Source organism: Sus scrofa, chromosome 5, assembly GCF_054392235.1.
Source record: "Sus scrofa isolate SSC_HxYL_T2T_F1_AM1 chromosome 5, Sscrofa_HxYL_maternal_Yorkshire_Landrace_v2.0, whole genome shotgun sequence".
In the NCBI taxonomy this organism is placed as follows: Eukaryota; Metazoa; Chordata; class Mammalia; order Artiodactyla; family Suidae; genus Sus; species Sus scrofa.
Window position 1 is genome coordinate 104,357,212 of NC_139387.1, and position 13,193 is coordinate 104,370,404.

Below are 13,193 nucleotides of genomic sequence, written 5' to 3' on the forward strand. Positions count from 1 at the left end.
AGGCATTGTTTTCCTTGCGTTAAGAGAAACAAATAGGAATTTTTGCCACTTCCTGATTTGTTTATGTAGTTCTTATGTTTGGTGGACTTACTTCATTTCTGGCCAATTCTAAGGTCACTTTTATCCAATGTTCCTGATCTTTCCTGTAGTAATGATATTGACTCATTTCGATTGGCAGTGCAGTGTTGTTATTTGCCATGTGCCTTTCTCCCCTATTAGATAAACTTTTCAGAAGCAGATGTCATATGTTTCATTAATGTTGTATCAGATGGGGATTAGGGCAGGCCACCCTAAGATGTGCAGATTATCTTGAAATGAAAACAGTGACAGCTCAAAAGCCTCAGGAGGAACTTTTGAACTGTCCCCTTACTACCTAAGAGAATTTAAGATAGGAAGCCTGTCCCAGAAAGGAGCCATCACTATAGATAACTATTTATATCTTTTTGTGAAATACCTCACTTCCCCTTGAAGCCTCAGATCCTTACCTACTTCTTCTTAATCCAGAATAATATACATATATTATTACATGCTATATATTATATATATATATCACCTTGCTTTGCTGTCTTTGTAATTCTTCATACTTAATCTAGAGTCCCCATACTAAAGTAATAAATTTGACTTACTTTCTCCTGTTAATCTGCCTTATGTTGTTTTAATTGCCAACCAAGATAATTAAGAGGGAAAAAAGGAAATTTCCCCTCCCCCAGTATATCCCTTAATGTCTCATCACAGTTAATATCAAATGAACAAATGGATAAATGTGTGAACAGAGGAAATTCTATATGAGACAACTTTACAGAGATGGTATGCAAGCATGTATTCAATTCTATAAGCAATAAAATAAGAGCTGTACTTTAGTCAGGGAAAAAAAGCATTGAGGAAAAAGGGTCTCTCATTTTAATTGCAAATGAAGAGTCTACATTATGCATTGGAGTATATCTTAGATCAAGTCGGGTTTTACAAGAAGGAAGAGGTTAGTTAAAAGAAAATATGAGTAAAGCTCTTGTCTCCTTTACGTTTTTATACCTCTAGAAATATTAAGCCCTGAAAGGTCAAGGACAATCATACGTTTTATACTCTGTAGAAAGAGTTTGCATCATAAAAATTAATAAGAAAGGGTCTTTTATATTTAAACAATTTTTCCTCATTAACTATTATTATTTTTCAACTTAAAATTTTACAGGTACCTACAGAATATTGGACATATAGATCCAGGATCTGTAAGACTTTATCACCTTGAATCAAGGATTTATTTGATATCCTTCTCCATCTTTTATTCATATCAACTAACATATTTTTTTAAAAGAATTAACAAATTTGCCAAAAAGGAATTTTTTTAAAAAAATATTACTACCTACATTTTCCAATGCCTAAGAATAGCAAGGTGGTAAAAAGAGAATTAGATGATGAGGTTATTGAGTCTGTCAAAGACCTTCTTTCCAATGAAGACTCAGCTGATGATGCTTTTAAGAAGAGTGAACTAATTGTTGATGTCCAAGAAGAGAAAGATACAGATGTTGAAGAAGAATCTGAAGTTGAAGATGAAAGACCAGCTTGGAATAGTAAGCTACAATACATCCTGGCCCAGGTTGGATTTTCTGTAGGATTAGGGAATGTTTGGCGATTCCCATACCTCTGTCAGAAGAATGGTGGTGGTAAGTTTTTGTTTTCTGGAGTTATTTTTGAGTGAGACGTTGCTGAGTAAATTGCGCTAGATTATATCAAATAGCCCCTGTTGTTGCTATAGTCTCACTGTTTAAAAGACTATGAATTCCACTGTGAAACCAGGGAGACACCTTTGTTGGAACTGAGTTCAGCTCTGTTTTCAAATTAGGTTTCCGTAGGAGCAGATGGCTTGCTATGAACACTCAAGGACTGCTGTAGGTAATGAATTCCCAGACTCTTTCTGTGGAAACTACTAAACATCTCTAAATTGCTGACTTCTGTAACCAGTGTTCCCTCCCTTGTGCCTGTCAGTTACTCACCTTGGAGAAAATCCTCAAGTTTCTCTAAGACGGTGTTGTTGAGTAAGACAGAATTTTTCTGTCCATAGCTTATTAACCCCAGATTTTAGGTTGTTTTACTCTTCAAAAAAAGCAAAAATTACATATTATATAGAATGATTATAGTCTTCAAATGCTGACCAGAACTCTGTAGGTGCTAATAAAAGGTATTTAACCAGATAATTAGTATAATGCCAGAGAGCCTTCATTCTTAGAAATTAGCACCCTTAAGATGCTATCAAGAAATTAGCATTCTTAATTCTAAGCAAAATTATCTCCATCAGTGTGATATTTAGCTTTTTATATTTGTGCATGTAATTACCAAGGGTTATTTAAGAAAAAATTGTCTTAAAAACCAAGATAATACAAACATATATACAAAGGAATTGATTGTTTATGTAGGATATAAGCTCAGTAGTATACCAACGTCAAATTGAATATTAATTAACATTTGGATTTATTAAGTTCAAATAATTTTAATATTACACTTTAATATCTTTAGCATTATTATCTCATACATACATATATATATGTATTATTATCTCATCTCAAACTGTTAAAATAATGTGGTTAAAAACTAAATATTCTGTAAGCAGCATTTCAGATAAAAAGGATAGAATGAATCCTTAGGTATTTGATTCCAGGTTGTGATAGTTTTGTTGACAAGTACATGGTTTTAGTATATTTTTGATGTCTTTATAACCCATAAATCAAATGAAATAATGTGACCATTCACATGTGAAATGGTTTCTTCTTAATCATTATGAGATAAAAAGCAAAGTAAGGTGTCATGGTGTCCAAATTGTTTAAGATCTTGCTTAGTTCATTCAACCAGGGACAAAACACGAGGCTTGGGGAAGAGTAGCCTGTTTGAGAAATCTGCCTGGGAGGTCAGAATCAGCAAATGAAGTTAGTGTTGTACTGCACATCCCTCCATTGAAACTGTAAGCTCCCTACCTAGTTTTCAATATCATGGATGAATTATTTATCACATCAGCTACAAGCAGCTATGTCCTGCCTTTTGTTTCTCACATTTGCAAGCCAGGAAGAAGATGAATTCTTATTTTCACACCTTTCATCTCATGAACCCTACTGGCCATACTATTAAGAAAGAAGGCTGGAGTTCCCATCATGGCTCAGCAGTTAGTGAACCCAACTAGCATCCACAAGGATGTGGGTTCAATCCCTAGCCTCACTCAGTGGATTAAGGATGTGGCATTGTGGTGAACTGTGGTATAGATCGCAGATGCAGCTCTAATCCCACGTTGCTGTGGCTGTGGTCTAGGCTGGCAGCTACAGCTCTGATTGAACACATAGCTTGGGAACCTCCATGTGCCATGAGTGTGGCCCTAAAAAGACAAAAAGACCAAAAAAAAAAAAAAAAAAAAAGGCAAGCAAGCAAGCTGTCTTGGCTGAAAAGTCAGGTTGCTTCCCCTGTAATAAAATATTTGTCTTGGTGGAGAGCTCCAAAGGATTTCATATTAGTAATCAGCTTTTAGCAAAAATGACTTCTCCTTACTTTCATATATAAAGAGAGTCAAAATACCCTTCCTAGTATTGTTTCTTCTCTTCTAATTGTAAATACTAGAGAGTGATATTATAAACACAATGGACTTTATCATTTCAAGATGGCTGTTGGAATACAAAAGCTGTTCTCAGCATGCAGTATTTAGCATTGAGCCATCCCAGTCTTTGACTATTTAGTCAGTCACAGGTTACCCAAGTCATATTCCTCATTTGAAACACTTTATGAATAATAGAATAAAAAGTAGCAGATGAATGTAAGTTGATTTGTCTGAAGGTACTACTTAAAGCACAATGGTTAAGCTTAATACATGTTACAGTATAGAAGCTACTGGCTCAGGTGCTTATGTAAGTTTGACTGTGAAGCCTGGCTCTTTCCCAGGCCATCCAGGTGAATGTCAAGGTGACTTTTCACAAGTTAACTTATTTCTTCTGGCTGAAATTCCCACACCTATAAAATGAGATAGTAATGGGACTTAACCCACTGTATACTTACAAGGAATAAATGAGTAACTACATGTAACATGGATAGAAATATGCTGCAAATGGTAAATGCTCAGTTATATTTTGGCCATCAGTATTTTTATTAGGGGGGCTAATGTTAAGAATAACTTGAGTTAGAAGAAAAAGCTGAATATCTAATAAACATTCCCAATGGGTCCTATCTTCATTCATTCTTTCGCTCTCTCTTTTTTTCCAGTCATTCACATACACACAAACCTATTCACACTCTAGGATTTGATGCAGGTGTTAAAATGCACTTTTCAGACCGTCGGGAAACATTTTCAGGTCATTAGTGCCTGAATGTTATTGATCATTTTCGAATCCACATTTTGTTAATTCTGTTTTATAATCACATGCTTTACATTATATACCCATTTATAGAATCAACTCATGTCTCAAAAGACTGAAAATCAGCTGTGAGAAGGCAGAGGTTTTCTACCAGCCACCATATTAAGAGAAATTCATGTATATAGTAATTATTTCAGAGATACCTAGATACTGAGATAAATAATTTGAAAAAATCATTAATATTTACTCCTTCAGAATAAGTACCATAACAATTTGAATAGCTTCCAATATCTATTCAATACCATGAAACACTTTTTGAAATGAGAAAATATAATAAATGGTTTTCTTCTTAAAAATTGAAGGACCCGCTTGACAGTATCTGGTTGGACAAAACTTCAAATATGAAATATGACTGTAGCAGGTCCATTTTAGAGGTTATTTCATGAATAATTGGCATATGTATTCAATTGTAGAAGTGAGCACAGTTTTCATATTTAACTATCAATAGAGTTCGCTATTAATATTGTCAAATTGTTCAGTATATTTTTAAACCACTTGTCATGTATCTTGACTTGAAATTATATACATATTAACTGTGGAAACTTTAGGATAATAGCCCATATGTTTTATCATAGCTATTAAATATCTTAGTTTTTGAGTCAGTCCTCCCTATTCCTTCACAGAATTTTGGAAGACAAATATTGCCTATTTCCCGAATTGCTTCCTGAAGTGAACTTTTTATATAATGTGTGTATGGGGGAAAATGACAGTCTATGGTGAACGTTCTTCTCTTTTTTTCTCTTTTAGTCTAAAACAGCCATTTCTTACCCCTTGTTGTTATTGAGGGCGAAAGTCAGTTTTAGTATCCTGTCGTCTCCTTCATTTTGATTTATCCCATTTGAAATGAATGAGTTAGATGAGTTTGAATAAAACTTAAAAAATGACTGTATTGACATTGTGTGAATAAGATTTCTGGGAGTTTGTGAGGCCTGTTTGAGAAAAGAAGTAATTTTATGGAATCCATTCGTTTCACAAAAAATGAAGTTGTTTTACCCTTTTTCCATAAAATGAAACTAGAAACATTGACTGATGTCTTTACTTTTTTCAGAGTTCTTTTTGTCAGAAATGCTTTGTAGCCCTCAAGTTCAGGTTTTGAATGCTAGAAAGCTTAAAGTGATGAAACTGCATATTCTTGAAAGTCCTTTACAATTATACCACATGGAAGTTCAAATATCGTCTTTCATGAGATAATCAGAATTAGTGTATTCTCTGCTGTGACTGTGCAAAATATAATCTACTTTATTTCATTTTTTTTGTCTCTGTAGGTGCCTATCTTTTGCCATATCTAATACTGCTTCTGGTAATAGGTATTCCCCTTTTTTTCCTGGAGCTTTCTGTGGGTCAAAGAATTCGGCGAGGAAGCATTGGTGTGTGGAATTACATAAGCCCTAAACTGGGAGGGATTGGATTTGCAAGTTGTGTAGTAAGTTTCCTGGTATGGTATATACCATATAATTTTTTCGGGGTTCGTAATTGTATAGTTTGCATTTAAATGAAACCTTTGAGTGTGTATTTCTCCTCAACTCTTTAATCATGTTTTAAAAGAAGACAGCACTGGAGCTTGCAGGAATACACAAGAAAAGCTGTAAATATTAATGTAGTTCAATCTTGTTAATGCATGTTCTTGAGACCAATGAGTCATCATTTGAGAAAATATGTGTTTCAAATAAAAATAAAATGAAGATGATATAAAAAAGTATTAAACGGGGTTTTATGCGTTTAATCTCTTTGTTTCAAAGGAAGGGGCATGAGACGTTTAATGTACTCTCATTATTCTGTTTTGCAGGTATGCTTTTTTGTGGCTCTCTACTACAATGTCATAATTGGCTGGAGTTTATTTTATTTTTCTCAGTCTTTTCAGCAACCTCTACCTTGGGATCAGTGTCCTTTGGTGAAAAATGCTTCACATACTTGTAAGACATATGTAATGTATTGTTTTTGTATTTAAAGGTGATAAAGTTGGTCAAGGCATGAACTTTCAGGATTTTTTTTTTTTAATGGCGTGGAAAAATCTTTCAAAATTATTATCATAACAAACGTCCCTTGGCATGCTCAGAAAAATGATGCTTGGCGTCATTTATCTACCTCTTTCCAAATTATTTTATTTTTTCCCGTAACATTAGGGTAAAAAATTATAAGCCTTCAGTTGTTAACTTTGACAATATTTTACTTTGCACAACTTTCTTGATGACTTAAATTTTCATTAAAATAAAAAGAGTAGGAGTTCCTGTCGTGGTGCAGTAGAAAGGAGTCTGACTAGTATCCATGAGGATGCAGGTTTGATCCCTGGCCTCGTTCAGTGGGTCAGGGATCCGCTGTTGCCATGAACTGTGGTGTAGGTCACAAATGCAGCTCGGATCCCTCGTTGCTGTGGCTGTGGTGGAGGCTGGCAGCTGCAGCTCCGATTTGACCCCTAGCCTGGGGACCTCCATATGCCATGGGTGCAGCCCTAAAAGGAAAAATAAAAAAGCAAAAAATAGGAGGACAAATGGACAAATTTGGATTGAAGGAGTTGTTTTTTATGTCTTGGATTCTATTGTTCTATAGTTTTCCTATCATTTTACATCCTAGAATATAAGAATAATTCCCCAGTGATGTCTATTAAATATAGACTGCAACTCATAAATGTTGTCTAAAATGTTCTAGTAGCCATATTTACAAAAAGTAAAAAGGAATGGGTGAAAGATTATATTTAATCCAATATATCTAATACGTTAACATTCTAACATGTAATTAATATAAAAATTAATAATGTAGTAATTTGCATTATTTTTCTAAGTCTCCAAAAGTCCTTTTGTATTTTATATTTAGAGCACAAGTCACTCTAGGCCAGCTCATTTCAAAGTCACAGGTGGCTAGCAGCTAGCATTTTTGGCAAGGCTACCCCTGAGAAGTCAATCAGATAATTCTCAGGGCAGAGGGGCTATGAACCTGATATGTTTTAATCACTTTGATTAAAAAGCTCCCATATTCCTATTTTAGAAATACGTAATACGAAGTATCAAAGAGGATTTGTGTCTGTTGAGGTTTTTCACATTTTTGCACAGTTGCAGTTTCATTGTGGATTTAAATGTTTCTATAGAATAGTGGTACTTACTGATTTTTAGGTTTACTGGGGAAAAAAAAAAAAAAAGCCCTCATTACTCTTTATAGTCTGAAATGATTGTGTTGCCTTTTTTTCCGACAGTTGTAGAGCCAGAATGTGAAAAAAGTTCTGCCACTACCTACTACTGGTATAGAGAAGCCCTGAATATTTCCAGTTCCATCTCTGAAAGTGGGGGCTTAAACTGGAAGATGACCATCTGCTTGCTGGCCGCCTGGGTCGTGGTGTGCTTGGCTATGATCAAAGGCATTCAGTCATCTGGAAAAGTTAGTATGTTCGAGCCCCTTCTGATTCTGCTAATCACCATTCCTGAGAACTGCACCTCCCCGCAACCCGACTCTCAGCTGTGTATCTGTGTGGGCCAACTGCAAACAGCACTTCATTCTAGGCAATTAATTAAAGCTTGGTAAAAAGTGGCGCTTTAAAAAATGTGTTTAAATCAAGGAAAGGATATAAGTAGAGATAGAAGTGTTTTATAATGAGGTCTAAGGCCAATTATAACATTTATGATCTTTCCCTATTTTATCAAGATGTTTTTTGAACTTTTTATCAGTACCTAAAAGTTCTTTATTTTTGCTGTTATTCACCTGACCCTAATGTTTTAGTTAACTGATCAGTTCCAATCATAGAAATTGGGAAAAGTGGTAGAACACATTTGTTTTTGATAGCTGTATTATGTCATTCATTTTTCCCTACTCTTGGTGCTCTGGGGAATAGTTGCCGAAAAGATTTTAAAATAGTCTAGTGTGGAGAATTCTTAAAGATCTAAACATTAGGTAGTTGTGATAATCTCAAAAAGGAACTCAGAGTAAGTAATATGGACTAAAGGGCCTGCCTGCCAGGGCAAATGGAAAATTTTATAAAGCTGTGACTGAAAAAGATATGAAGTAAATTCTAGATACCCCACGAAGTCAATCAGGTAATTTTTTAAAAGGTTGTATTAGGCATTAGCAAAGTTATCGTTATTTACTGTTTTGCTTTCATACTGCATTTTTTCAGTATCACTGTCATTGCCTGACACAAGGTCTGAACCACAGTGAGGATTTTGGTTCTTCTTCTCTCTGCCCTTTAGTGATCCCTTTCTACTATTTCTTGTTCCTAAAGCATAGGTGGGAGCATATATCTTTCCAGGCAAACATATTACCACTCACCACAGTCTACTGGAGAGAATGGGAATAGCAGTAATAGCAGCAGTAGTGGTGATAATAGATGATGGTGATGAAAATGATTCTGACAGTGATCAGAGCAAGAACAGCAGCGGAAGCCAGCCATTATCTGCTATATGTTTACTTGGCTCTCGGCACTGTGATAGCGCTCTATATACTATTTCATTGTTTTGGAAAGAAAACAAAACAAACCCCTACTAAGTGATTGCCACTCTCAGGTTTGTTTTATGGATTAAAAAAAGGTTGAGAAAGCAGATCAGTTGCCTGAAGAATCAAGGCTAGTAAGTACTAGTACCTGGAGTCAAACCCCGCTCTGTCTAATCCTAAAGCCTGTGTTCTTTAATTGTAACACTATAATTTCTCTAACTGTGATATTTTTTCCCCACCAAATAGTGAACAATTTTTAGGAAAGAAGTCTTTCTAATTCCTCTTTGCTTCCTATTAGTTCATATTTATTACGAGTGTTTTGACGCTCTTTTTTAACTTGTAAGTCAGAGCTAATTTTACACTTACCTTCTTGATGGAGCTTCCATGCCATTTTTCCTTTGCAGAAATGAATATGGTAGATAACAATCTGAACATTTTTAGTCTTTTGTGAATGGCAGTGTATTCTGTGATTAAATAAGTTCAATTAATTGGTTTAATTGGGTGTGTCTTCTACATTGTCAGAGCCCTGTTATAGTCAGGTTATAAATAAAGGAATCAATTTTTAGCCAGATCTACCCACATTTATATGCTTCCTAAGTTAACATCATGTGATAGAATGAGAACCAACTGTGGTCATCCAAAAAAGTCCAAAAATCCCTGTGCTCAAGTCTTACCACCATATTATAGTTCTTCTTTGAGTATGCGTCTTATCATTTAAAGAAATACTCATCCTCTTCTTATCACAGTATTTGGGATGTTTTTCACATATAGAATAATATAACTTCAGGAAATATCATTTATATACTACATATAATTTATTATTTCTATGCAAAGACCTCAGGGCAGACTTTACAGAATTTAGCAGGCACAGGATGGGAGAGAGCCAAACAAAATTATGGAAGTCTAAATTGTCACAATTCCTCATTCTGAAACAATGAGCTAAATATATTAAGAAATTTATTAGGTATAAATGTAAAGCTCTGCTTGCCTATCAAACAAAAAAATCTTTAAACAATCACGTAAGTGCAGTATAGAGAATTATGGTTTAGGGTAATAAGGCTTAGGGGTAGTATGAGAAAAAAAACCCAGAGGATTTAGCAGCTGAAAGAAATGTTAGCTTATGATACGCTTGGCCAACACACACACACACACACACACACCCCTCCCTCTAATTTGAAACTGCACGTATTGAAAGAAAGTATGACAGTGTCATCTCCTAGGGGTCAGGTGGGCACGTATCAGTTGAAGCACCCGTAATACTGGATTTTCCTGAAGTCTTTACTTTTATCCCTTTGTTATGGAGAAGAGCGATCTCAGCCTTCTGATCACAGTCTTCTAAGAATTGAATCCAAAGAGGAATAAGCCTTACTCTGTTCGGTCACAGAAGACAGACCATGATCAAATACTGGGGATTACAGAGGGTGGTGGGGTAGTGGTAAATTGTCGTGGAGAAGATCTTTCAGGAAACAAGCCTGGTAACAGTGAAAGGAGTTGTTTCAGAGGTAGAGAGCTCAGCACTTTGGGAAGTGATCCAGCAGAGGCTGCGTGTCCCCTTGTTAGAGTCTCTGTACAGGGGATGCCTGCCTCAAGAGGTAGAACGGAGAATGCTGTGGGCATTCTTTAACTCTAAGGTAGTGTTTCCTACTGGTACTACTTGCGCATTACTGCTGCTAGTGTGCTGACGAAATACCCTGCATACATTAGCTTGTTTAATCATCTTATCGGCAAGATGATTTCCATCTTTTGATCCCCATTTTACTGCAAAATTAAGCTTAGGAAGAGTAAATATTTGGCCAGAATTAGCAATTGGTAATTGGCGGAGCTACAACTATGTTCTGAAATCCTCAGAAAGATGACTTTTTCTGAAGACATGTTTAAAATAAACATTTTAATATGTAAGAGAGAAAGACAACTAAATGATTTCACATTTTCTATTTTTCAATAGTTGAGTAGAATGATTTTTTTCATATAGCATTTTGACTGATAAACTTATCTCTCTTAGTGAATGTGCTTGCTGTAAAAGGCATTTCAGTTTTTAAAGCCCAGGAAGTCTTAAAATCAACCAAAAAAACATATTTCATTGTTTCACTTCTGAGTTCTTAACATGAAGCAAAAACAACAATTCAAAGTTTAAAGTAAAAGAAACAGATCTAACGCGGAGTCTGATTTGTTCTCCCCTATTGCAGTACTGATGCAAACTTAAAGTTTGATGAGGAGCAAGTGTGTAGGGGATAGCATTTTGCATATAGTCAATTAGGTGAAATTTAAAGTATTTTATAATATTACGCAGCTGAGACCCACATGAGACTCGTATGACTAAATGAAAAGAATTTGTGTTTAAAAGCATATCATGGCTACCTCTCTAAAGTCATGACTAAAGATACATCTTTAACCTCAGAATTTAATAATCAAACATTTCGTCCTTTTACTTGCTCAAAGGAGAAGAAAATTCAAGTGTGACCTACCTAGTACTACTTGTTTAAAATCTTGATTGTTAATTTTTCCATGTTTCATAGAACATGAAATTTTCCTCTTCCTTTTTAGGAATCTATGCTAGCATCTTATCACTAAAGCCAGATGAATGTCTTTAGGACATCAAATATTTGTTGAATTTAATAAATGAAATTTGAAATATGATTACATAATTAGTAAAAATAATATAGAATAAAGATGACTTTTTTTCCTTTTTTTTAGGGAATGTGTACAGAAAGGAAAACTTGCTATGAATTTTGTCTTAATGTACAATATATTTGAGTATCTCAGAGTGTGCAAAAGTTAATAGGCCAACATCTTCATCCTCAAACAACCCATAATTTAATGGATGAGACAAGTAATTACAGTGGAATAAATGCAAGAAGAGGTGCAAATAAAAAGTTCATGATAGCATAGAGGCAGCCGCTGAAATTAACCTGGATTTACCTCTTCACAAAAGGGGTAACTTTGAGGCTAGAGTTTGATGGTTGAAGAAGAATTCACCAGAGAGTTCAGAGAGGATATGGGAAGCATGAAAAACAGCATGTGCAAAGCCCAAAGAGTTCTCTGTGACTTTTACATACAATTTGTGCAGCTTGTGAGAGATGAAGCTCGAAATGTAAGGTAACTGCAGATACTAAAGTCTCTATGGACACTGGTAAAATGATTAGCTGTTACCCAACAGTGTGAAATAATTGAGGATTTTTAGCTGCTCATTAACACCATCAGATCTTGAGAGATCATTTTGAAAGTAGTGTGCTGATGAATTTCAAGGATGGAGAGGAGAGCTGGTAGGGAAAAATCTAGAGGCAAAATGAGCATGAAGCGAATAGTGAGAAGTGACACATCACTGAGGATGGAAACAGAGGGACAGTGTGAAACGTGGACTCTTTGCACTTGCTGATCCGTTGGTTATGGGACTGGGGAAGAGAACCAAATTAGAGTGTGTCAGAGTTGTTAGCCTGGGCAAATACAAATACAGGAAGAATCGTTGCTTCCCTTAGCTTCTAATTTCAAATTATATTAAAAATATGGTGAGGTAGTAGCATATGATTGGGAAAAAATCATCATCAGTCTATCCAGATTATTTTAGCATGCAGCCTGCGTGTTCACTTTTAAAATAAATGGGTTCACGGAAGTCATTTAAGTCACTTCTAAGGCAGTAAATTTGCGTTCTGTTAAAAAAAAGTGTAAGTTACCACAGAAAACTGAATCCGTGATTCTGGCTGGCTTTGCTTTGAGATCTGTAACGGAGAATCAGAAAAGGGATAACTAATTCAAATGAGATCAAATTTACTGGAATAAATATATATCAGACCAACAAATTTAAAGAACATTAAAAGTAGGCAGGAAGAATGAAAGAGAAGTGCTCCATCTGAAAGCATTCTAATAAAAAATCAAATGCAGAAGGATAGATGCAATTAAAAAATTATGCCATTTTTAAATGATTGAGAAATTATATTTCTTTACAACTCAATTAAAATCATTATGTTTAACAAAATGTTGGTTCCTCCTTAACTGAGGTTTTATTTGTAATATTTTTTCTGGGACTGTTTAGATACAATTTTGATATATAATTATAAAGAACAGTAGAAAAATGCAAATTACTGTGTTGACTTTTCTGTTGTTTGTGTACAGTTTTTATAGGATCCAGCATTTCTTACCTGCCTGAGCAATCCTTCGCTTATGGCAGCTTTTATTCTCTCTCATTCCTTTCCACCTCCCTCTTACTTTCCTCCGCAGAGACATCTCATATGCGTACTCTGCGCCAGCAGCTGTGGTAAGAGTCTGAGATTTGGTTGTGAACAGGAGAGAAAAGGCCCTTGCCTTCACAGAGTTTGTATTTCTGTAGGCGGGACTGAAAATTAACAAGTAAACATATAAATAAGTTAATTTCAACAGTGCCAAGCACTGTAAAAACAA

General features: G+C 35.2%; 1 protein-coding gene across 1 annotated transcript in view; it reads left to right on the forward strand.

Annotated features, from left to right (window-relative positions):
* SLC6A15 (solute carrier family 6 member 15) overlaps positions 1–13,193 on the forward strand; it is a 56,513-nt gene that overhangs the window by 21,671 nt on the left and 21,649 nt on the right. The window contains exons 2-5 of the mRNA XM_021092797.2: positions 1,187–1,658; positions 5,648–5,805; positions 6,169–6,295; positions 7,570–7,751. Coding sequence (XP_020948456.2) covers positions 1,370–1,658; positions 5,648–5,805; positions 6,169–6,295; positions 7,570–7,751 — 756 coding nt within the window. The 5' untranslated portion in view covers positions 1,187–1,369. The remainder of the gene's footprint in view (positions 1–1,186; positions 1,659–5,647; positions 5,806–6,168; positions 6,296–7,569; positions 7,752–13,193) is intronic.